Source organism: Lissotriton vulgaris, chromosome 4_1 (genome assembly GCF_964263255.1).
Source record: "Lissotriton vulgaris chromosome 4_1, aLisVul1.2, whole genome shotgun sequence".
NCBI classification, from domain to species: domain Eukaryota; kingdom Metazoa; phylum Chordata; class Amphibia; order Caudata; family Salamandridae; genus Lissotriton; species Lissotriton vulgaris.
The window spans coordinates 38,017,845-38,042,932 of record NC_141691.1 but is presented as its reverse complement, the minus strand read 5'-3'; the positions used below and the strand labels follow the sequence as shown (position 1 = coordinate 38,042,932).

The window sequence follows — 25,088 nt, the reverse complement described above, 5'->3', positions numbered from 1 at the left end:
TACATTAGAAAGAATAGAAAGTAATGTCTGTTTTAGAGACAACCAATGTGGCAAAGAACATTCGTTCAGGGAAAACACCTGTGCAGGGATTTCCTGGGTGACAGTCAAGCTGGGGGCTCACATGCTAGTTTAGAAGGGTTGGGGATGTGTTGGAATTTGTTGGCAGAAGGAGGCCAGCAGAGTGATGCTCGGGTAGTTGTGAATATACGGTAAATGGAAGGAAAGGGGAGGTGGGTTGAATGCTGGGATAGTTGGTTGGAGCCTGTGCATATTGGAGGGTAGGTTTTAGGATGGGAAGGGCTATATTGACTTTGCATTAGTGAGGTGGGTTTGTTTGATGCTGCAACCTGTCCTAATAGATTGACCTCTTGCTCTTAACTTGGCCTTTTTACAATGTGCCATCCCACCTGATGGCTTTGGCAGTCAAAGTGGGGACTTATGGCTTTGCATTCCATTGCAGTTGCATTAACCAGTACAATAGCAATGCGTCAAGACTGACTGAATGACCAGCTGGATCTGACAGATTTGAAATCACAAATAGCCAATGGAACGCTTGTTGACTAGCTGCGATAAAATGTCCAATTTGTTAGTAAACAACACGGAGACCATCAGAATGAACATCTAGAGACCTCTGAGGTCACTGGTGGCCACTTGTTGGCATTAAAACGATGAAGTCACAGGTCAGGCGTCCCTAAGTAGTTTTATTATATCTGGAACAACCAGATTCCTAGTCCTGGTCGTATTTACTAGAATATAGAATTGCGAGTAGGGGAGTCAGGGTATCATGGAAGACCAGGTATAGTGCAAAGAAGATTGTCCTTCTTTCAAACCTCTCTCTGTGCTGTGCTATTAGCACTTTCATATTCTTAAACTCTCCCTTGTCGTGTTAACTTCACTTTATCATCCACACATTCGTTCTAAGGGCTATAAGATGAGAGTCCAAAGAGGCAAATAATGTAGGAAAGTTTGATCCTCACCCACTGCCCTGAAGCTCACAAATCTCCTTTATTATACGACTCGAGTCCAAGGCATCAGGTTCATTCTTCAGCCATTTCTGTACCTCCTGGATGGATTTATCATCTGAGCAAGCAAAGGTGATCTGGTTAAAATACTCACAGGCTGGTAGAGTGTAATATATGTGAGGGCCATAGGATAGTCCAATCAGGGAGTCTCCTTTCACATCACCTGTTTAGAAAGAAAACATTTTTTTTACTTAAGTGAACAGAAATCCATAATGTGTTACATGTTATTTCCTCATCAGAAAGTGAAAATAAATGGACATGTCTGTTTGAATCATCATTAATAATATTATGTTACATATTGTGGTTTACTCAGAACACATAAATCTCCCACATAATGACTTAGACCCTGATTTGACCCTCATAACTCCCCAGATATACCACCTTAGGGTCAATGCCCTACAGACTCACATTTGGGATGCAGCTGCAGCATCTAGGTGGTGGGAAAGTATGACAGGTGTCATTTCCTGGCGCCGCGGCCAGGGTGACTGACGCTGGAATCTGGGGATCGCGGTTCGATCCCCGGCTCTGGCGGCATGTTAGCCCAGCACCATGTGACTCTGGGCAATAACTTGCTTAATCTTCCCGACAGCCTGCAGTGCTTGGAGTCCCTTGCTGGTGATTGTTCGCGCATTACAAATGTGGATTATTATTATTATTATTATATTATTATTATTATTATTATTATTATTATTACTTTTCAGCCTTGGTCTTTGGTGAGGATGGGAGGATTTTGGAACCCCTGTCATGGGTCCCTTTGGTCTCTTGTAGATGAAGTTGCATCTTTTGTCACGAAAATTATCAGCAACACTATAGCATCCTCTTTCTAAAGTATTGTTGCAGTGAATATGCAACGTATTTATCAACAGAACTCTGGTGCAGTGATAAAAAGTTAAGTAGATGACATTATTTCCGTCTGAGAAGAGTTTTCTTTTTTTCTCTCAATCACTAGCCTATCACATATTAATATTTTTTGTCTCTTTAATTTCTTTTATTTCTTCTTTACTTGTTTTTTCATGTTTCATTTTGTGCAGTTATGCTGCTCTACTCATTTCCCCCTGTACCTCCCATTCACAACCTTTCCCTATAAGCAGTTGGCCTGACATTGATACTGGTTGTAGTGGGCTATCTCCATGTGTAAAACCTCAGACCATTAAGGGTCACTAGGACCAGTTTGAATTGAATTTCACGTAGTTTAGACCCTCGGGCAAAAATATGTATTTCTTTATATAGATACTTTTAGTAGAGGTTAGGATCAGTGGTTATTTGTAATTCTCAGAATGTGTGGGAGCCTGTACTAGCAGTTGATTCAGTGAAATGCACAAAAATCTAATAGCAATACCAAATGTTCGACTATTATGTATTCCCACACGTCTACTAATAAAAATAGCTCCTCAGTTGTGTGCATAAGTATAGTGGCTAAGCGTAGGCGTAAAATCTGTTTCATTCGCAAAATTTGCAGATTTTTGGCAATTTCGTGGTCCACGATTCCTACGAATTTGCCCAAAAGTCCGCAAATTCACAAGCTGGCGGATTTTTTTCTTGGTCGCGCTTGAAAAATACAATCTTGCACGTGCGGCGTTGACTTACCGTGATTCTGCGTTCAAAGAGTTGTTTTCCTCCCTGTTTGCGTGTGCTGCGCCATTTTGGATCTTGCTGCGTGATCGCGCGAGAGTTTTTCGACCGCGAGTACGTCATCGCGGCCCACCATCTTGCACAGCGAGAGTTTGACAACGCACGTACATTATAAGGGCCCGCGATCACGCATCGCGGGAGTAAACAATTGCGAACAAGTAGCTGCGGCGCGCAGTTGACTTCCGGCGCGAGATTTGAACAGCTCGCTTTCCCAAACTTGCAAAAATTGAAATTCTGCACAAGAAATCTACCACAGGCAGCATTAACCTTCTGAAAATGATGATTTTGATCAGAATAATCCTCAGATTGACATTTGGCTGCACTTTTTTGTGCAAGGAGTCCATTTTTGGGTGGGTGGGAAAAAGGAAGTGCCCCAGACTATCCAACTTCCTGTTCCTGTCCAGCAGGCTCCTCCCAGTGCTTTGTCCATGCCCTGGTCACTTTTCATTTGGATCTGGTGCTGGAAGGATTACTGTTTGTGGCTGCCGCTGGATATTTGTATTTGAGGACTTTTTGGACTTTGGAGTTTGGATCACTTTTGGATTTGAGATTTTACAAGTAAGTTGGTGTTGTTTGTTTGGGGCATTGCAGTTGCTGCAACTACAATTTTAAAACTTTTTCCCAACTTTAAAAACAATATATTGTTGGGTAGCCAGAGTATCCAGTAGGCCTAGGGTTAGTCATGGGTGCATGATACAACTGTTTCTGTGAGTTTTGTTGAACTTAAATCTCATTTATGTCATGGAATTGTAGCTCACTGTTATATGTGTTTTATTTTTTTTATTTGGGGGTTGCCGGTAAAGCCTCACTAGCCAGTAGGTCAAGGGGTAGTGAGTGGTGCATGGGCCAAGTCTTTCTGTGGGGTGTTTTGAATTTAAACATCATTGAGGGCATGGATGGCATTGGATTTTGGTGATATTTATGTATTTTGTGACTTTTTGGGGTGGTGTTGCGGCCTGGCCATGTGGGTGGGGGCCATTTTGAGGCCTGGTCCAGGCAGGGCCTGGCCATGCTGCTGGGGGTCAAGGGTCCATTTTGAAGCCAGGCAGTGTGCTCAGGCCTGCACCCAGTTTGCCTTGCTTTCACCCAATATGCCCAGGGGTAATGAGTGGTGCATGGACCAAGTCTTTCTGTGGGGTGTCTTGAATTTAAACATCATTGAGGGCATGCATGGCATTGGATTGTGGTGATTTGTGTCAGTTTTTTGACTTTTTGGGGTGTTGTTGGGCCTGGCCATGAGGATGGGGCATTTTGAGGTCTGGTCCAGGCAGGGCCTGGCCATGCTGCTGGGGGTCAAGGGTCCATTTTGAAGCCAGACAGTGTGCTTAGGCCTGCACCCAGTTTGCCTTGCTTTCACCCATTATGCCCAGGGGTAGTGAGTGGTGCATGGACCAAGTCTTTCTTTGGGGTGTCTTGAATTTAAACATCATTGAGGGCATGGATGGCATTGGATTGTGGTTATGTTTGTGTGTTTTTCAACTTGTGGGGGTGTTGTTGGGGCCTGGCCATGTGGGTGGGGGCCATTTTGAGGCCTGGTCCAGGGTCTGGCCATATGGGTGGGGGTCTAGGGGCCAATCTGAAGCCAGGCAGTGTGCTAAGGCATGCACCCAGTTTGCCTTGCTTTCACCCATTAGGCCCAGGGGTAGTGAGTGGTGCATGGACCAAGACTTTCTGTGGGGTGTCTTGAATTTAAACATCATTGAGGGCATGTATTTCATTGGATTGTGGTGATTTGTAAGTGTTTTTTGACATTTTGTGGAGGTTTTGGGGCCTGGCCATGTGGATGGGGCCATTTTGAGGCCTGGTCCAGGCAGGGCCTGGCCATGTTCCTGGGGGTCAAGGGTCCATTTTGAAGCCAGGCAGTTTGCTCAGGCCTGCACCCAGTTTGCCTTGCTTTCAACCATTATGCCCTAGGATAGTCAGTGGTGCATGGCCCAAGTCTTTCTGTGGGGTGTCCTTAATTTAAACATCATTGAGGGAATAGATGGCATTGGATTGTGGTGATTTCTGTGTGTTTATCGACTTTTTGGGGGTGGTGTTGGGGCCTGGCCATGTGGGTGGGTGCCAGTCTGAGGCCTGGCCCAGGCAGGGCCTGGCCATGTTGCTAGGGGTTAGGGGTCCATTTTGAAGCCAGGCATTGTGCTCAGGCCTGCACCAAGTTTGCCTTGCTTTCACCCAGTATTTATTTATTTATTTATTTATTTATTATTACATTTATTAAGCGCACAGCTACCCGGAGGTTTCCCGGCGCTAAAGCAAACTGAACGGTGAAAGGAGGGAGGGACATTAGTTGTTAAAAAGCCATGTTTTTATTCCTTTTCGGAATTTCAGAAAGCACGATTCCGTGCGCAAGGGTTGAGGAAGAGAATTCCATAAGGATGGGGCCAACAGGGCAAACGAGCGGCCACCCATTTTGGCTCTGTTAATGCGTGGAATTTTAAATTTGTTTTGTGACGAGGACCTGAGTGTACGGGGGGGAACATATTGTTGGACTAAAGCAGCAAGATAGCACGGGGCTCTATCAGTCATGATTTTATGCATGTAGCAGAGTGCTTTAAAGTGCACTCTGCTTTCAATGCGCAGCCAATGCAGGTTAAGCCTGTGATGAGTATACCCAGGGGTAGTCAGTGGTGCATGGACCAAGTCTTTCTGTGGGGTGTCTTGAATTTAAACATCATTGAGGGCATGGATGGCATTGGATTGTGTTGATTTCTGTGTGTTTATCAACTTTTTTGGGGTGTTGTTGTGGCCTGGCCATGTGGGTGGGGGGCATTTTGATGCCTGGTCCAGGCAGTGCCTGGCCATGTTGCTGGGGGTCAAGGGTCCATTTTGAAGCCAGGCAGTGTGCTCAGGCCTGCACCCAGTTTGCCTAGCTTTCACCCATTATGGCCTGGGGTAGTCAGTGGTGCATGGACCAAGTCTATTTTGAAGCCAGGCAGTGTGCTTTGTGCAATAGACATGCACCAAGTATGCCTTGCTTTCCTCCATTATGCCCAGGGGTACTCAGTGGTGCATGGAACAACCCTCTCTGTGTGGTCTCTCTTCTATTAATGTAAACATCCATTTTGTATTATAAATAAATTAGCAATTTTTATTTTTGGTCTTTGCATTTTGGGGTGTATTGTAATAATAAATGCCTAGTTGCAAACTATTAACCCCTTCGCTGCTAGGCCTTTTCCCCTCCTGTGCTGAGCCCTTTTTTGGCAATTTGGGGTAGTGCGCGCTTAGGCCCCTGTAACTTTTTGACCACATAAGGTATCCACGCCAAATTTGTGTCCTTGTCTTTCAACATCATGTGGATTCCAAAGGCGCCCAGGGTTTGTGGATTCCCTTGGAGGGGTCCCAGAAATTAACCAAAATATAGTGAATGTTTTGTTTTTTTCAGAAAAATGGGAAAAACGGGCTGCAAATAAAAGCCTCTGGGTTTTTCCCTGAAAATGGTATCAAAAAAGGGTTTGTTGGGATGAAATCTCCATTTTCTCAGCTTTCAGGGAATGACAGTGTTTTGTCAGAGAACCAACTTTTTTTACACAGTTTTGGCATTTTTCTGGGACATAGCCTATTTTTGCTATTTTTAGAGCTTTCCACCTCCTTCCAGTTAATGGTATAAAAGAGTTTGAAAGCAATAATGGATCCTAGAAAGCTGTAAATTTTCGAAAAGTAAACAAAATTCTGAATTCAGAAAGGGGTCATTTGTCTAAATCCATGAAGGATTCTTTATCGAAACTAACAGTTAAATCTTGGAATAATTGAAAATTTGTTGAAAAAAACAGCCTTGTGTCTCAACGTTTTCACCTATAACTTTTTTTAATCTTGACAGCTCTTGGAAAGCAATATACCGTTACATCCGTTAGACCTTCCTGGTTGTGGGGATATATAGGACTTGTAGTTTCACCAAGAACCCGACGAACCCAGATCCAAAAACTGAGCAGCAACTTGCAATGGTTTTTTTTCTTTTACTGGGTATAGAGCACTTTGTCTTGGAAAATGTATACATGGAAACATCTGTATGAAAGACACCTATGTATTTCTGAATTGGGTACAAAATATAGAGTTCAGAAACAGTATATAATTGCACATTTTCAAAATCTGGAATACTCATACTAGCCTCTCCCATCCCGGTCACCTGGTCAGACCACTTTCTCATCCCTTTTGAGATCGTCATCTCCCGCTCCATCAGACCTACCATCGCCCCCAAAGTATCAGGCAGAAACTGGAGTCGTATCACCCTTGAAACGTTCCAGGAACACCAGAATAATTTTCTACCCTCCCCATCATCTGATCCGGATGGTGGTATTGACCATTTCGACGCCTGGATCGGCCAAGCCCTAGAGGCTATGGCCCCTCTCAAACCCATCAAAACCTACAGGGCCACACCATCCGCACCCTGGTACTCTGACATGCTTCGCCAGAAAAAGGCATCATGCAAAGCCCTCGAACGCTCCTGGAGGCAGAACTATTCCCTCGACAGTATAATCACCTATAAAACAGCTCTCAAAGAATACCGCAGAATGATTGAGGATCATAAAAGGGACTTCCTGGCTTCCAGAATTAAACATGCCAGTAACGGCGCCAGGGAGATTTTCAACATAGTCAGATCCTTTACGGACCCCAGCGCTCTGACTCGAACTCAACCAGCCTCCCAGTCTCTGTGTGATAAACTTTCACAATTCTTTGAGGGAAAAATCCAGGCTATTTACTCCTCCTTTCCCATCACCAGTAGTGAAGGGTCGGTTGAGGAATCTACTACGTACCCGCTACAGTCACCCTCATTGCTAGAGTTTGCAGATATCTCTGAGGCTGACACACTGGTAGAATTACTCAACTGTAAATCTGGCTCCCCCAAGGACCCTTTGCCAGCCAAACAATATAAAAAACTGGCACCCCTGCTCAACCCATTCCTTAACCATATCTGGAACGAATCCCTGAGAACGGGCATTTTTCCCGCAAAATGAAAGCATGCGTCCCTAGTCCCCATCCTTAAGAAACCTGATCTTGACCCAGATAACCCTAGTAACTACAGGCCCATCTCTCTCCTGCCTGCCCCAGCTAAGATCCTGGAAAAACTGGTGCACGCCAAGCTTGCCAACTACATTGAATCCCATGGGCTCCTGCATGACTCTCAGCACGGCTTTCGATCGGGCCACAGCACGGAGTCGGCCCTTGTTGAAATGGCTGACTCGGTGAGATGGACGCTGGATCGGGGGTCGAGGGCGGTGTTAGTGCTGCTGGATCTCTCAGCAGCATTTGACACCGTCTCTCATAAGATCCTGCTGAGAAGGCTGGGAGACCTGGGTATCGGCGGTACAGTGTTGAGATGGCTCTCTTCCTACCTGGGTGACCGTACTCAGCAGGTATACACCCCTCCCTACACCTCCACCGCTAGACCACTTAAATGGGGAGTTCCACAGGGCTCCTCCCTGAGCCCGCTCTTGTTCAATGTTTACTTCTCCCCCTTGGCTAAACTGATTGCGCAAACTGGGATTAAATCCACCTCCTACGCTGACGACATTCAGTTACTCTTCACCTTTGATACCCCCACTGCCTCTGCCTTCGACCCATTGAAAAACTGTCTAAGAGACATCTCTAGCTGGATGGACTCCAATTCCCTCCGACTCAACGCTGGAAAGACAGAGATTCTGTTTTTTAACTCATCATCCCCTCTTGATTCTAATTTATGGTGGCCGGATGATCTCAGCCATGCCCCCACGCCTAAAGACTCGGTGAGAAACCTGGGAGTGCGCTGGGATGATCATCTCAGTTTTAACGCCCAGGTTCAAACAGTAGCAGCATCGTGTTTTGCTAAGATCAAGACAATTAGACGGCTCATCAACTACCTGCCGATGGACTGCCGTAAGACTGTGGTACAAGCCCTGATAATATCTCACCTGGACTACGCCAACGCACTATACCTTGGCATCACAGCTGGCCTATGCCACAAGTTACAGACTGTCCAGAATGCTGCTGCTCGGCTTGTGGAGAGAATTCCTGCCAGACATCACATCTCCCCACACCTCCGTAAACTCCACTGGCTCCCCATTTCCAAGAGATGTATTTTTAAGGCCATGACCCTGGATTTCCGGGCCTCCAAGGGCAAAGGCTCGGCCCATCTGAAAAGCACTCTGAGACTGTATGTCAACACCAGGTCATTATGCTCAAATTCCCTACTTCTGCTGGAAACCCCTAGATTTAAACGTACTCGCGCCAGAGGGAAAACATTCGAGGTCTGTGCCACTCGGTGTTGGAATAACCTCCCGGTTGCATTACGAGCCTGCCAAACCGAATCAGCATTCCGAAAGTCCCTGAAAACACATCTCTTCCCCATATAATGCCCCATTGGTGCCTAGCCTCTAAGTTTCATGATTTATCAGCGCCGGGACGCCCCGTTGGGGCAGCTGTTGCGCTTTACAAAATACACAAATAAATAATAAATAGCTTGAGAATTACTGGTCATTTTTCAAAAACCTTTTTTTTTTACACTATGTCGGTCATTGAAAGGGAGAAATGCAAGAAAGCTCAATTGGTAATAACAGTTGATTTACAAATCTGAATTACCCGAAGTCTCCCGATAAAAACGGTACCTTACTTGTGTGGGTCGGCCTTGTGCCTGCGATAGGAAACGGTGCAAAATGCAACGTGGTCACACCTCAATTTTGCAGTTACAATTTGACCCTTTTATGGCAAAGTGCCTACCTGTAGTTTTTGCACCCTAGCTCTGCCGGCACCTAGGGAAACCTAGCATACCTATACATTTTTGAAAAGTAGACATCCAGGGGAATTCAGGATGGGGTACTCGACTGCCTACCACCAGGTTTTGTTACCCATAATCCCTTGCAAAATTTAGAATTTGACAAAAAAAACACATTTTCCTCACATTTCTGTGGTGGAAAGTTCTGGAATCTGCGTGGATCAACAAATTTCCACCAACCCAGCGTTCCACCAGGTCTCCCGAGAAAAATGGTACCTCACTTGCGTGGGTAGGCATAGTGGCTGCGACACGAAACAGAGCAAAACGCAACGTGGTTGCACCTCAATTTCCCAGTGAAATCTTGCGCTTTTTGGACAAAGAGACTACCTTTTGTTTTTGAGCCCTAGCTCTGCCAGCACCTAGGGAAACTTAGCAAACCTATACATTTTTGAAAAGTAGACACCCAGGGGAATTCAGGATGGGGTGACTCGTCTGCCAACCCCCAGGTTTTGTTACCCAGAATCCCTTGCAAATCTAAAAATATGACAAAAAAAAACACATTTTCCTCACATTTCTGTGGTAGAAAGTTCTGGAATCTGCGTGGATCAACAAATTTCCACCCACCCAGCGTTTCCCCTGGTCTCCCAAAAACAATGGTACCTCACTTGCGTGGGTAGGAATAGTGGCTGCGACAGGAAACAGCGCAAAACGCAACGTGGACGCACCTCAATTTCCCAGTGAAATCTTGCCCATTTTGGAGGAAAAGACTAACTTTTGTTTTTGAGCCCTAGCTCTGCCAGCACCTAAGGAAACCTAGCAAACCTATACATTTTTTAAAACTAGACACCCAGGGAAATTTAGGATGGGGTGACTCGTCTGCCTACCCCCAGGTTTTGTTACCCAGAATCCCTTGCAAAGCTAAAAATATGACAAAAAAACTAATTTTCCTCACATTTCTGTGGTGGAAAGTTCTGGAATCTGCGTGGATCAACAAATTTCGACCCACCCAGCGTTTCCCCAGGTCCACCGAAAAAAATGGTACCTCACTTGCGTTGTTAGGCATAGTGGCTGCGACATGAAACAGCGCAAAACGCAACATGGACACACCTCAATTTCCCAGTGAAATCTTGCCCATTTTGCAGGAAAAGACTACCTTTTGTTTTTGAGCCCTAGCTCTGCCAGCACCTAGAGAAACGTAGCAAACCTATACATTTTTGAAAACTAGATACCCAGGGAAATTCAGGATGGGGTGACTCGTCTGCCTACCCCCAGGTTTTGTTACCCAAGTCAAGTCAAAAACTTTATTCGGAAACATGTAAATCATGTCCATAAAAGTACATACATACAATACATGTTAAAAGAAAAAGTACACTTAACAATCGCAATCCGCTAAAAATACAGTATGATACATATAGCAAATCCAATAACACACTTTAAAAAATTTCCAATGAATAAATTACTTTAAAAGTTGTTTGCTTAAAAATTCATGCTTTTCCTAGAGCTGATGGCCCTGAGTAAATAACTGGCCGTATAAAAACAGATGTCAGGGTGATGCAAATTAAAAAGTAATTTCATTGCCGCTTTGATGGTTCTTGCTCCAAATTTAATAAATAAAGGTTTTAAAAAGAATTTTCGATATTCACTATACAGGTTACATATAAGTAGAAAGTGCTCTGTGCTTTGTTCTGAAATGTTGTCGCACCGACATGGACCTATAGGGCGCGTCTTAATCTCAGGGAATGCAACCAATAGGTGGACCGTACCCATCCTCATCCTGGTAAGGACAAACCGATGTTGCCCTTTGGTCACCTGGGAGAGGTAGGGGTGTAGGCCCACAAACTCATTCAGTTGGTTGTAACGTATACAGGTGGAAAGTTTGAGATCATACGTGGCTCGTCTTTCTGCACAATGATTAAAAAAGATTGATTTCAGACTCTCTTTAGAGAGATCCGAAGCAGAACAGTGATCTAATGTAACGTTTAACCCAAACACACTAGAGAAAGATTCAATTGTGTATTTAATCCATGGGATTTTGAGAAAATAGTCTAGACGTAAACAATCCTCAATGATGGCCCTATTAAAAGATGTTTCGTCTTTCATCCAGACCGAACGCCATAACATCAAAGGTCTCAACAGTAATAGATCATTTAGATGATGTAGTCCTAATTCTTTGTGGACCAAACTATTAGCAGTGGATGTCGGGAGACACAATAATTTTTTCAGAAAGGTATTCTCTTCTACCTGTAGAGGTTCTACCCTGGTTACCCCCCAAACCCCTGCTCCATAGAGAGCAGCCGAGAGACACCTAGCTTCAAAGATCTTAAGCATTACTTTAGGCCTTCTACTACCTAATTTACTTGCAAAAGCAAATATTCCATTGGCACTCCTGATCATTTTGTCGCGCACCACCTTGTGCTCGACATCCCAGCGGCCGTTTTTGGAAAAGGTAACCCCCAGGTAGCAGAAATTTTCCACACACTGCACCACCTGGCCATCAATAAGATACCTATAGGGTTTTTTAGTTTTGACATTACTAGCTCCACACTCCATCACATATGTCTTGCTCTTGTTAATGACCAGCTTTCTTTTTTCAATAAAGGCCACAAATTTATCCATCAAAAGCTGTAGACCCCGAGGGGTCCTAGAGAGCAACACAGCGTCGTCCGCATAGAGTAACACGGGGATGGTGCTTGTGTTTACTCTAGGGGCGTCCGCTGGTGCCTTCTTAAGGATCGAGTCTACCTCATTAATAAACAGAGTGAAAAGCAGGGGTGCCAAAACGCACCCTTGTCTAATACCTCTCCTGACCCAAAATTTGTCTGTGCATTCACCCGAAGGCCCGTACCGGACACTCGAGCTGAGCCTCTCGTACAGGCGGGCCAGAAAATATATAATTTCCCTAGGTGCTCCCATTTCTAGCAAGGTAGTCCATAGTATGGCGTGATCCACCAGGTCAAAAGCGCTGCTCAGGTCAGCGAAACAAAGGTAGAGTGAACCATTTTTTGCTCGGGTGTATTTCCCTATCAGGAGTTCCAGGTTTAAACATTGTTCAATGCAACCTCTTCCTTTCCTAAACCCGTATTGGCAGTCTGTCATTATCTGATTAGACTCTGCCCACTCTTCTAGTCGGACGAGGAGTACGCGGCTCATAATCTTGACGGACGAATCCAGCAATGAAATTGGCCGGTAGTTTTTAACGTTTCCTCTGTCCCCTTTCTTGTGAATAGGAACTATTATTGATTCAGACCAGGTGCACGGAATAGTACAGTGAACAGCAGCATTAAAAACTTTGACTAGTACTGGCCCCCAAGTCTCAGGTGCAAATTTATATACATCAACTGGGACACCATCGGGTCCCAGGGCCTTTCCGCCCTTACTAGCCCTGATACTACTTAGGACCTCTTGTAAGGTGATATCTAGGCTAAGTACTGGCCAGGAGCAACTTATCGGCAACATTACCATGTTAGGATTAAAAATGCCAGAAAAATGCTGTACCCATGATTCCTTGCCTACGTTTGAGGTCAACACGGGGAGTTTATCATCCTTTAGAAAGGGGCTGTTAACTACTGCCCAGAAAAGGGTACAGTTATTCGATACAGCCGCTTGATCAAAACGCTCCCAGGCTTCCTCACGTAGTTCAGCTTTCCTTTGCTTAAGAGCTGAGTTATAGTCAGATCTAAGCTTAGCTACAACCGTTTTGTCTCTAGGTTTGATGGATAATGCCTTTTTTAGTGTCTTCAGTGCCACAGTACATGCATTATTGAACCATCCCCTTACTTTATTATTAAAATTTCCAGCAGCCCTAGTAAACTTACCACTAATAAAAACATTGATTTTTGTAAAGTGGAAAATACAGGCCTCCATATTTGATTTATCATCAATAATTGATGTGATGTCATTTAAGCAGCATGAGATAATGCAATTAGAAGTTACTTCCGCTTTATCCCCTGCCCACCTTATTCTAAATCCGTTCGGCCTATGTACCTCAATGTTTGTGATAGGGCTACTATCTGGAATTATGCAAACTTCCCAAAACCTAGTTTCAATAACAAGACAGTTATGATCACTAACCATGTGGTCTACAACCTTGACATCAGAGCTAAAATGAGCTAATTCGGAAGACATGCAAATAAAATCAATTACAGTGTTCGCCCCTCTCCCTACAAAAGTTGGCAAGCTATCACCCTTCTCATCCTGCTCGATCTCTAGGATCTCCATATCATGGGCGAGTAGGAAGGAGTTCAGGGTTTCTCCATAAGTATTGTGTTGGAAGTGTGTAGCTGGCTCTCCAACACGGTTCAAAGTGCCACACAGCTTTTGATTAGAGAGGGGGCAAACAGAAATGTTAAAATCTCCAACATATATGAAATCAAAAACTGTATTAGAAGCTTTCATCAATTGTTTGATTGCGACGTCTAATTCTAAAATAACCATATATCTGCTGGCATCAAAAACATTATTATACATATTAATCAGGAGGATGTTTTTGTCTGCCTCATCAACTAACCACAGCAGTTGGGAGTTATTGCCCACGGTAATATGCTCCTTCACCCTAATTCGCATTTTCACAGAAATCAGAATTAGCAAACCACCTTTGGCCCTCCCTGAGGTAGTTGCTACTGCTGGTAGCTCATAAGCTACAAAACCATCAAGGCCCTTGAAGTTTAAACACCAGGTCTCTTGTAAACAAAGGATATCAAATGTTCTAATTAATTCTAACCACCCTAATACTTCAAATTTAGAAACTAGTCCTGCTATGTTCCAGCTGGCAATATGGCAAGATGTTGATGCCCCCTCTATGGTATTACAAAATATACCCACAGACTTAGGCAATGTACCACCTAAAGAATTTGAGGTCTGATTTAAGTCTACTCCTGCTGATACTTCGGCAATCTCGTGCCTGACCTCTTGTCAATCGCAGTTATTAAGACCAGACAGGGCATCAAATCTGTTATGTAATAGCAGGCTTGGTACTAGGGGAGAAGCCCAGCGATTATGCATATTCAGGTTGTTATCCCATCCTAGCGCTGGCGTTTTTGGCAGGGTTACATTTTGCTGTTCCCCATAGAAGAATTTTAATGTTAAGGGAACCACCGTACCTTTTCTACGCTGAGGCGGAAGAATATGTGTTAAGACATTTGGAAGTACATCGGGGTGTGCAAATGTTACCGCCACACAGTCCCCTTTAAATCTTTTAGGGCGATTCCCTATCCAAGGGACACGCTTAACTGCTTTAATGTCATGCGCCAGTTGTTGTAACCCTCCAGGCGCTAACCTCATATTACCTGAGAGCCAGTGGAGGGCCTTGCTACTCAGAGAGCTAGATGACTCGGTGATGCCGTCATCCAAAAGGGGTACATTAGCTAACACCAGTACAACGGGTGAGGCTTCCTCAATAAACTGCAGTGGGTCTGTACCGTGAACTTGTGCTTGTGGTAAATTTACTAACAACGGACACCCTTCTGCTGTTGTTACATGTTGATTAACTTTCGGGACCGGCATGTGGACTTGGTTAGTCAGCATTCCAGATGTCCCTTCTCCAACATGATTAATCCCTTCGGTGCTATTTCTTGTTATTAGTAAAGTATTAAGGTTGCCTATTTCCTCCGTCAATTTAGTTTGCACACCTCCAAGTCTTTTTACTTCAGCCTGCAATTTATCGATTTTAGAGATCAGAGGTTTTACAATTTCAATAAGTTTGCCCTCTACAACCTCAAGCAGTTTACTCAACATTTCATCATCTCCTCTGTTTCTTAAAGTCCCTTCCCCTACAGCCTTTTGGGCAGCTCTCGAAGGACCTGGGGATAATGTTCTTTTCCTTTTCACTCTTGGCCCGCCCTGTTTCCGCTGATTCTTCACACAGGTGCGCACAGGCCGGGGTGTGTGCTCAACCGGTGGTAAATCATCCTCCACAGGTCCAGTTTCAGTTTCTGGGTCTGAATCTATAACATTTTCTGAGTCTCCATCCAGAACAACAGGGGATGGCAACATAATCAATGGCTGGCTGCTAGACTCAATAATAGGTGGTGCAATTGGTGAGACCCTGGTTTCTACCAACACGAAAGGGCTATCATCAGTTGACAGAGGGAAAGTAGGGCTTAGCCTGCACAAGTCTGGTGACTGGCTTAGCCCAAGTGATTCCCTCCTTTGTTCGTTTATTTTCTTAACTGTTTGCACAACATAGTTGTCCATGGTGTTTGTGGGCAATGCAGCTGGTTTCTTCTTAGACATCGTCTATATCAATATCGCTGTTAACAAATAGCACAGGGACGACAACAGAGTCTTACTTGTGGGCCCGTCTCTGATGGACCAGGGGGTCGAGCCCTGCCCCTGCCTCCTCCTGCCGATGAGGGCCGTAGAGGGCCCGCCCTTTGCCCGGACTTCGCCCCGGGCGTCCCGCGACGCGGGGGTGCTCCTCCTTTAATCCCTGCTCCTTGGCGCTCTCAGGGCGCTGCCGCGTCACTCTGACGCGCCGCCGCGGTGCCTGCCGGGATTTGCAGTTTCCCGGAGCGGCGGCGCGGAGTCCGGTGTTTCCTGACTCTTAGCGGCGGTGGCGGCGATATGGGCAATGTCCTTTTTGCTCTCCTTCCTCAATGGCCGTTTCAGGTGAGTGCAACTGACTCTCGGCGGCGGCGGCGATTCAGCAATGGTCTCCCCCGCTCTGCCGGGGTGCTCCTCCTTTAATCCCTGCTCCTTGGCGCTCTCAGGGCGCTGCCGCGTCACTCTGACGCGCCGCCGCGGTGCCTGCCGGGATTTGCAGTTTCCCGGAGCGGCGGCGCGGAGTCCGGTGTTTCCTGACTCTTAGCGGCGGTGGCGGCGATATGGGCAATGTCCTTTTTGCTCTCCTTCCTCAATGGCCGTTTCAGGTGAGTGCAACTGACTCTCGGCGGCGGCGGCGATTCAGCAATGGTCTTGTTACCCAGAATCCCTTGCAAAGCCAAAAATATGACAATAAAAACACATTTTCCTCACATTTCTGTGGTGGAAAGTTCTGGAATCTGCGTGGATCAACAAATTTCCACCCACCCAGCGTTCCCCCAGGTCCCCCAAAAAATTGGTACCTCACTTGCGTTGTTAGGCATAGTGGCAGCGACATGAAACAGCGCAAAACGCAACGTGGTTGCACCTCAATTTCACAGTGAAATCTTGCGCTTTTTGGACAAAGAGACTAGCTTTTGTTTTTGAGCCCTAGCTCTGCCAGCACCTAGGGAAACCTAGCAAACCTATACATTTTTGAAAAGTAGACACCCAGAGGAATTCAGGATGGGGTGACTCGACTGCCTACAACCAGGTTTTGTTACCCAGAATCCCTTGCAAAGCAAAGAATTTGACAAAAAAAACACATTTTCCTCACATTTCTGTGGTGGAAAGTTCTGGAATCTGCGTGGATCAACAAATTTCCACCCACCCAGCGTTCCCCCTGGTCTCCCGAAAAAAAGGTACCTCACTTGCGTGGGTAGGCATAGTGGCTGCGACAGGAAACAGCGCAAAACGCAACGTGGACGCACCTCAATTTCACTGTGAAATCTTGCCCATTTTAGAGGAAAAGACAAACTTTTGTTTTTGAGCCCTAGCTCTGCCAGCACCTAGGGAAACCTAGCAAACCTATACATTTTTGAAAACTAGACACCCAGTGGAATTCAGGATGGGGTGACTCGTCTGCCTACCCTCAGGTTTTGTTACCCAGAATCCCTTGCAAATCTAAGAATTTGACAAGAAAAACACATTTTCCTCATATTTCTGTGGTGGTAAGTTCTGGAATCTGCGTGGATCAACACATTTCCACCTACCCAGCGTTTCCCAAGGTCTCCCGAGAAAAATGGTATCTCACTTGCGAGGGTAGGCATAGTGGCTGCGACAGGAAACAGCGCAAAACGCAACATGGTCACAACTCAATTTTGCAGTGAAAATGTGCCCTTTTTGGGCAAAGAGACTACCTTTTGTTTTTGAACCCTACCTCTGCCGGCACCTAGGGAAACCTAGCAAACCTATATATTTTTTAAAAAGTAGACACCCAGGGGAATTCAGGATGGAGTGACTTGACTGCCTACCCCCAGGTTCTCTTACCCAGAATCCCTTGCAAAGCTAAGAAATTGGAAAAAAAATGCATTTTCCTCACATTTCTGTGGTGGAAAGTTCCGGAATCTGCGTGGATCAACAAATTTCCACCCACCCAGCGTTCCCCCGAGTCTCCTGAAAAAAATGCTACCTCACTTGCCTGGCTCTGAATAGTGCCTGCGACAGGAAACAGCGCAAAACGCAACATGGTCACAACTCAATTTTGCAGTGAAAACGTGCCCTTTTTGTCAAAGAGACTACCTTTTGTTTTCTGAACCCTAGCTCTGCCGGCACCTAGGGAAACCTAGCAAACCTATACATTTTTGAAAAGTATACACCCAGGGGAATTCAGGATGGGGTGACTTGACTGCCTACCCCCAGGTTCTCTTACCCAGAATCCCTTGCGAAGCTAAGAAATTGGAAATAAAAAACGCATTTTCCTCACATTTCTGTGGTGGAAAGTTCCGGAATCTGCGTGGATCAACAAATTTTCTCTGACCCAGCGTTCCCCCAGGTCTCTCGATAAAAATGGTACCTCACTTGCGTGGGTAGGCATAGTGGCTGAACAGGAAAAGGTCCAAATCGTACGGTGGAGACATTACAATAACCAATAGCAAGTTTACCTTCTTTTTTTGGGGGGGACTGCGTTTTTGGACCGGGGCTCGGCGGGCATCTTTGGAAACTACCAAACCCAAACAGTTCTGAAAACTAGACACCCGGGGGAGTCCATGGAGGTATGGCATGCGTGGGTCCCCCAATGTTTTCCTACCCAGAAATCCCTGCAAACCATAAATTTAGGTTAAAAAACAGTTTTCCATACATTTTTGCGTGGCATCGCCGTGTCAGCACAAATGTCCTACCACCCTGCGTTCCCCTTGTTCTCCTGAGTAAAATGATACCTCACTTGTGTGGGTGGGCCAAAGGCCTGTGACTAAGGCAGGGGGGCTTAACTTGTAACACTTAAATACTACTTTTTTCAACATTCATTTTTGGCCTGTTCTGCTTTGGGGCACCCACACAAGTGAGGTATCCTTTTACTCGGGAGAACAAAGGGAGCGCTGGGTTGTAGGACATTTTTGCCAGCACGGTGATCCCACGCAAAAAAGTTTGGAAAAGTGATTATATTAACTAATTTTAAGGTTTGTAAGGTGTTCTGGGTAGGAAAACATTCGGGGACCCACGCATGCCATACCTCCCTGGACTCCCCCGGGGGTCTACTTTTCAGAACTGTTTGGGTTTGGTACTTTCCAAAGAATACCACCGAGCCCTGGGCAAAAACTCAGGTGCGCCCCCCCCCCCAAAATCAAGGTTGTTTTGCAATTTGGTATTGTAAATTAACCACCGTACAATTTGAACCATTTCCTGTTGCAGCCACTATGCCTACCCACGCAAGTGAGGTACCATTTTTATCGGGAGACCTGGGGGAACGCTGGGTGGGAGGAAATTAGTGTGAGCCCAGTGACGCCACGCCAGCCTGGCTACAAGTATCTTGTCTTGCCCACTCGCAAGCGTGTCTTCTGAACATGTTTTCAGTGCTGCTGGTGGCATTGTAACCTCAAAAAGGAGCCGCCTCTCGTCCAAAAATGTGGAGAGGTTAACAATGATCAAGATGAATCAGCACTTCATACCACCAGATTACAAAATACTTGAATGCACAGCAGAAGAAGAGGACACCGACTTAGATGACAGAAGTTCTTCTCTGTTATCTGACCTACTCCTGTCTCAATTCATGGAGTTTGAGGACAAGCTCTACTTCCCTCACACCGAGCCCTGATAATGACTTTCTTTTTCATCCTTACTCACTTTTATTCCTGTGTGTCTTTCTCTGTTTTGCAATTCTTACCATGACAAAACTTCAATCACCTAATTGTAAATTGTAAATTGGTACTTGTATAGCACACTACTCACCCGCAAGGGTCTCAAGGCGCTTGTATGAATACCGCTGTGGAACCCGTCCTGGCTTTCCCTATGAGGCGTCCACTCCTGGGCACCCCCAGGGTGAACGCCAGGCATCCTTAGCATTTTGGGGGCCGTTGTGGAGATTAAGCAAGCTATTGCCCAGAGTTGCAGAGTGGGACTCTATGATTAGAATAGGCAACATGGTGAGAATTATCAGGTCCGTGGAATTTTGAGCCCAAGACCCGCCTAGGCGGGGAATTGAACCCTGGTCCCGGGCTAGACCTCTGCATCAGGGTCTGCGGCTCTAACCATTGAGACAGTCTTCTCCTCCACTAATCACAACAACAAGCACATCAGCAGAACTGTCTTCACTTATTTCCTTATTGATTTGAAGGTGCCGCAGTCTGCATTCCTCAGGTTCACAAATTCACAAGAACTCAGTCATGCTCCTCTATCCTCCTCCTCCAGACTCCCCCTATCCATTTCCCTAAAAGCAGATGGCTCGATTCCCCACAATGAAGAAAGAACTTTGTAGACAAGTCCCCTCAAGTGGGACTGGAATTACTCCACATTAATGATGGCTGACACAGTTACTTCTGAAATCAACAGGAGAGGTGGCCTGTGGGATTTCACTTCCAGAAGAAGATGCGGACAAAGAGTGGAACAGGTAATGAATGAATAATGAGAAGATGGCATGCAGTGGACAGCAATGGCTGTCTGGCTCTGATGGAAGCAATTGCTGTTTGTTTGTTGTGCTTGAAATGAATCTCTTCTGTTAATATTTAATCTTTAATACTATGAACTCTCAAGTCAAGTCAAGTCAAGTCAAGTTTAAATTTGTATTGCACACTACTCACCCAGAGGATCTCAAGGCGCTTGAGGGAGGGAGGGAGCTTTACTTATCAAATATCCAAGTTTTTAGTTGTTTTCTGAAGGAGAGGTGGTTCTGTGTGAGGCGGAGGTGGGTGGGGAGGGAATTCCAGGTCTTGGCCGCTAAGTAGGAGAAGGATCATCCTCCCATGGTGGATCTTTCGATGCGTGGAATTGTGGCGAGGGCTTGATTGGACGATCGAAGTTGGCGGGTGGGGGTGTAGAAGGACAGGCGCGTGTTGAGGTATTTGGGTCCTAGGTCGTAGAGGGCTTTGTGTGTTCATTTGATGCCGCCGATTCATTCCTGTATTCTGTTTAATTGATGCCAGGTCTATGGCCTAATGTTCCCTAACCATGCAATTTATTTTGTATCTTGTATTTTTTAATCATGTTCATCATTATGTTTATTTTTCTTTTAATACATAAAACTTGTCACACTATTCATTCACATAGCATATAGTATTTACACTTGTTAACATTCGATAGACTCAAGACTTTGCGAGTCTCTCATTCATTTCCATGGTTCCATTTTTGTGGTCACATGACTGGCCCATTCACCAATTGAATTGCTTGTTGGTTAAGTATCCGGAAGCAACCAAAACTAACAAACGAAACCAAGCGCACCACAGTAGCCGAGTCGAAGGAAGGAGAAGAAGGTGCACGTCTCTATTTAAGTTTGTGACATTACCATTACCTACATGTTATTTACGACCTGATTTTTCCTTTAGCTTTTTGTGGAACACGTAATACTTCAGCACTAATACCTTACTATACAGACATGTAAGTCCCTCGCCCGTCTTTTTCACATTGCCTGTTTCTTGCTTTGTTCACAATAGTACTCTAGCACTCACCATTAGAACACTTAGAAGTACAATTTGAGCACTGGTAGCATGTTTAACACGCATGGAGTGAACTTTACAGTCTATAAGTTGACCATTATAGATGCTTACTGTATTATTGAATACATTTTTGTTATTTATATAGCACATGCTCCCTTATGAAGAGCATATAATGCCCGAAATGCATTGGATAAAAGCCATGATGTCAGTTGCAAACAATGATATGAACATAAAGATATGAAATGAAAATAATTTCACAAAAATAATGATGACAATGGAATAAAGAGAATTTAATCAAATTAGGAAACAGCGTAACACTCTTTTGTGTAAGAAATCCTTGATTAATCATCTAGGAGATACAGGTGTGCACCTAGGGGATGCAACTAATGGCACATTAGAAGCACTTCTTTTGGAGTATGACATAGGCGTCCAGGACAGTAGATGTCACCCAGGTGGCACCTGGAACTTTAAAAGTTAAAAAAGTGAACTATTGAAAAACGACTGAATCTCAGGCTGTGCACTAATCTTCATTACCTAATTCATTATTTAATCTTACACACTTAAAGAAACTCAAGTCTACTATGCTTTTTTTTACCTTGTTTAATTCAAATTGTACTTCAACTGCAGGGCCCAATACATTGCATTTTCCAATATGTTAAATGTCCTTGGACTCACTGTTTGCCAATATACCATGATGATTGATGATGAGTGTTGATGATCAAAGTTAATCAATATATTTTTTTTACAGTCAATCGCTGGGATGAATGGCTCATCATCGTCGGTTTATGGAAGAAGTATGTCCAATTCGTGTCAAACAGGTAAACCAGTCAACAACAACTACTACAGCAGAACTACATGTTTGTCTAGTCGTGGTGGAGTGGTCAAGCCAGTGTAGTGTTGCTATGCCAGGCAGAGTCCAGACGGCAGTTCATTTAAAATTGGGGCTACGTTGCAGTTGCTGCATACAATTCGATATGCTGCAAGGGTAAAAAAAACAGAAAACAATCACAGCCTCTTAGAGGTGGAAGGGAAGGCCTCTGTGAGGTAGAAGTATAGCATGTTTTTGGGGGTCTGTTTGGGGGTCTTTTTGTGACTGGGTTGAGGGGTCTAGGAACACTCGTGGGAAGGTCTAATTTTGATTGCAAGTGGTTTGAAGAAAATCCATGGTGGAAAAGGGAAGTTAGGCCTAGCTGCAGAGCGTGCTTGGATTGATGTGGAAGTAGGCCTCAAATGTCACATTTTCCATTTTTGCTTTTTGCCTGTTTGGGGGTGTTCTACTTTTTTTGTGGGTGGGTTCAGGGGTCTGGGGGCAATGCTGGGAAGGTCTAATTTCAGAATCAAGTTGTTTGGAAAAAATCTATGGTGACGTTTCTTTTCAATTTTCGCTCACTTTGGTGTTTTCGGGGGGTTCCTGGTGTTTGAGGGGGTTGGGGGGTCTTGGAGCACTGCTGGGCATGCCAAATTTTGGTTGCAAGTGATTTGAAGAAAATCCATGGTGGGAAAGGGGAGTTAGGGCCTAGCAGCAGAGCGCGCTTGGATTGATTTTGGAAGTAGGCCTGAAATGTTCTGTGTGTCACATTTTCTATTTTTGCTTTTTGCCTGTTTGGGGATGTTCTACTTTTTTGCGGGTGGGTTCAGGGGTCTAGGGGCAATGCTGGGAAGGTCTAATATCGGAATCAAGTGGATTAGACAAAATCCATGGTGATTTTTTTTTCAATTTTCGCTAACTTTTGTGTTTTCAGGGGGCTGTTTGGGGGGTTCATGGTGTATGGGGAGGTTTGGGGGGTCTTGGAGCACTGCTGGGCATGCCTAATTTTGGTTGCAAGTGGTTTGAAGAAAATCCATGGTGGGAAAGGGGAGTTAAGGCCTACTTGCAGTGCGTATTTGGACCGATGTTGACTGGTAGGCCGAAAATTTTCTAAGTGTGAGTTTTTGCATTTTTGCTTTTGGCCTGTTTGGGGGTGTTCTACTTTTCTGCGGGGTGGGTTAACGGGTTTGGGGGCATTGCTGGGAAGGTCTGATATCGGGTGCAAGTGTTTTGGATAAGATCCATGGTGAAAAAGTTTTTCAGTTTTTGCTCACTTGCCTGTTTTGGGGGGACTGTTTGGGGGGCTTCTAGGTTTTTGGGGGTGGGCTTTGGAGTCTGGGAGCCCCTCTGGCACAGTCTAATTTTGATTGCATTTGTTTTTAAGAAAATCCATGGTAGAAAAGGGGAGTTAGGGCCTAGCTGCAGAGCGAGTTTGGACTGAATTGAAGGTAGGCTCTAAATTTTCTAAGTGTGAGTTTTTGCATTTTTGCTTTTTGCCTGTTTGGGGGTGTTCTACTTTTTTGCGGGTGGGTTGACAGATCTGGAGGCATTGCTGGGAAGGTCTAATATCGGGCACAAGTCTTTTGGATAAAATCCATGCCGAAAAAGTTTTTCCGTTTTTCTCACTTGCCTGTTTTTGGGGGACTGTTAAGGGGGCCTTTAAGGTTTTTGGGGGTGGGTTTTGGGGTCTGAGAGCACTGCTGGCACAGTCTAATTTTGATTGCAAGTGGTTTGAAGAAAATCCATGGTGGGAAAGGGGAGTTAGGGCCTAGCTGCAGGGTGCGTTTGGAGTGATGTTGACTGGTAGTGTCACATTTTCAATTTTTGCTTTTGGCCTGTTTGGGGGTGTTCTACTTTTTTGTGGGTGGGTTGATGGCTCTGGGGGAATTGCTGGGAAGGTCTAATATCGGGTGCAAGTGGTTTGGAGAAAATCCATGGTAAAAAAGGCGGGTTAGGGCCTAGGGTTAGGGTTAGGGTTCTAAAATCGCAATTTACTTTACACCTAGCTTGAGGGGACAGATCCACAAATTTCGCCCACACTAATTTATCCTTGAAAAGGAGACTCAGAGTGCACACTTTCAATCAATCAATCAATCATCACATTTATAAAGTGCGCTACTCACCCGGAAGGGTCTCAAGGCGCTGGGGGAGAGGGGTCCGCTACTGCTCGAAAAGCTAGGTCTTGAGTAGCTTCCTGAAGGTGAGATGGTCCTGGGTTAGCCGAAGGTGGATGGGGAGGGAGTTCCATGTCTTGGCTGCCAGGTAGGAGAAGGATCTTCCTCCGGCGGTGGCTATGCAGATGCGTGGAATGGCAGCGAGGGCGAGGTTGGTCGACCTTAGCTGGCGGGTGGGCGTGTAGAAGGTCAGGCGGTTGTTGAGGTACTTGGGGCCTTGGTCCTGGAGAGCCTTGTGTGCGTGGTTGAGGAGTCTGAACGTGATCCTCTTGCTGACGGGGAGCCAGTGCAGGTCTCTCAGGTGGCCAGAGATGTGGCTGTGTCGGGGTGTCGGGGTGAGTCGTGTGGAGGCGTTCTGAAATGATGCTTGTATGTTTTGTAATACAGTCGCCTCTGAAACTGAAAGTGTTATTTTTGCACTACACAGTGTACCTTATATTTTTTTCTCCGTGGTGTTATAATATCACTACCTGTTTTTCCATCAACAATTACAGGCCGGCTTTTACCCTGTGCAATGGCAAAAAGGATGACCTCAGGCTTAGCGACCCGCAATTCAGCATCCACCAGGCAGGCAGTGGACAAGGTGACTTTTGGTCCCAAACATGGATCGGCGGAGCGTCAGATGGAATGGAGGAGGACCACGAAAAAGAGCAATGGCTGGATGCATGCAACTTCCCAAATTCAACAGGACAACTACAACAGCATACAGTTACAGTATCCATCTTCATTTCTACTTATCTTTCAAGTAATGTTATTGCTGTGAACTTCTGTGAGTGTGACTCAGTGCATTTGTTTGCTCTCTGCTTCAATTCATCCCTCCAGCCATTGTATACTTCTTTCTTTGCTATTTTTTAAACTAATTTAATGTACTAAGTGGTTCTTCTATCTGAGGGCAGATAAGCAAGTGAAATTGGGTAATTACTGCAGCCTTTTACTGTCACATTGTTTCTTCATAGTTAGTATATTGTGGAAAGTACTACTTACTTTATGTCCCTTAAAAGATTTATGGATAGCTTGGTATCCAAAGATTTGTTTATCTTCATTTGTTGTTTGTCCACGCTGTGTTTTTTTCCCTCTCTCCACAAAACTTTCCCCACA

The 25,088-nt window shown here is 45.1% G+C and overlaps 1 protein-coding gene across 1 annotated transcript in view; it reads right to left on the bottom strand.

The window, feature by feature from the left end:
* The window catches only part of LOC147718299 (nicotinamide N-methyltransferase-like), a 203,232-nt gene that overhangs the window by 80,209 nt on the left and 97,935 nt on the right, over positions 1-25,088 (bottom strand). The window contains exon 2 of the mRNA XM_086966687.1: positions 978-1,185. Coding sequence (XP_086822813.1) covers positions 978-1,185 — 208 coding nt within the window. The remainder of the gene's footprint in view (positions 1-977; positions 1,186-25,088) is intronic.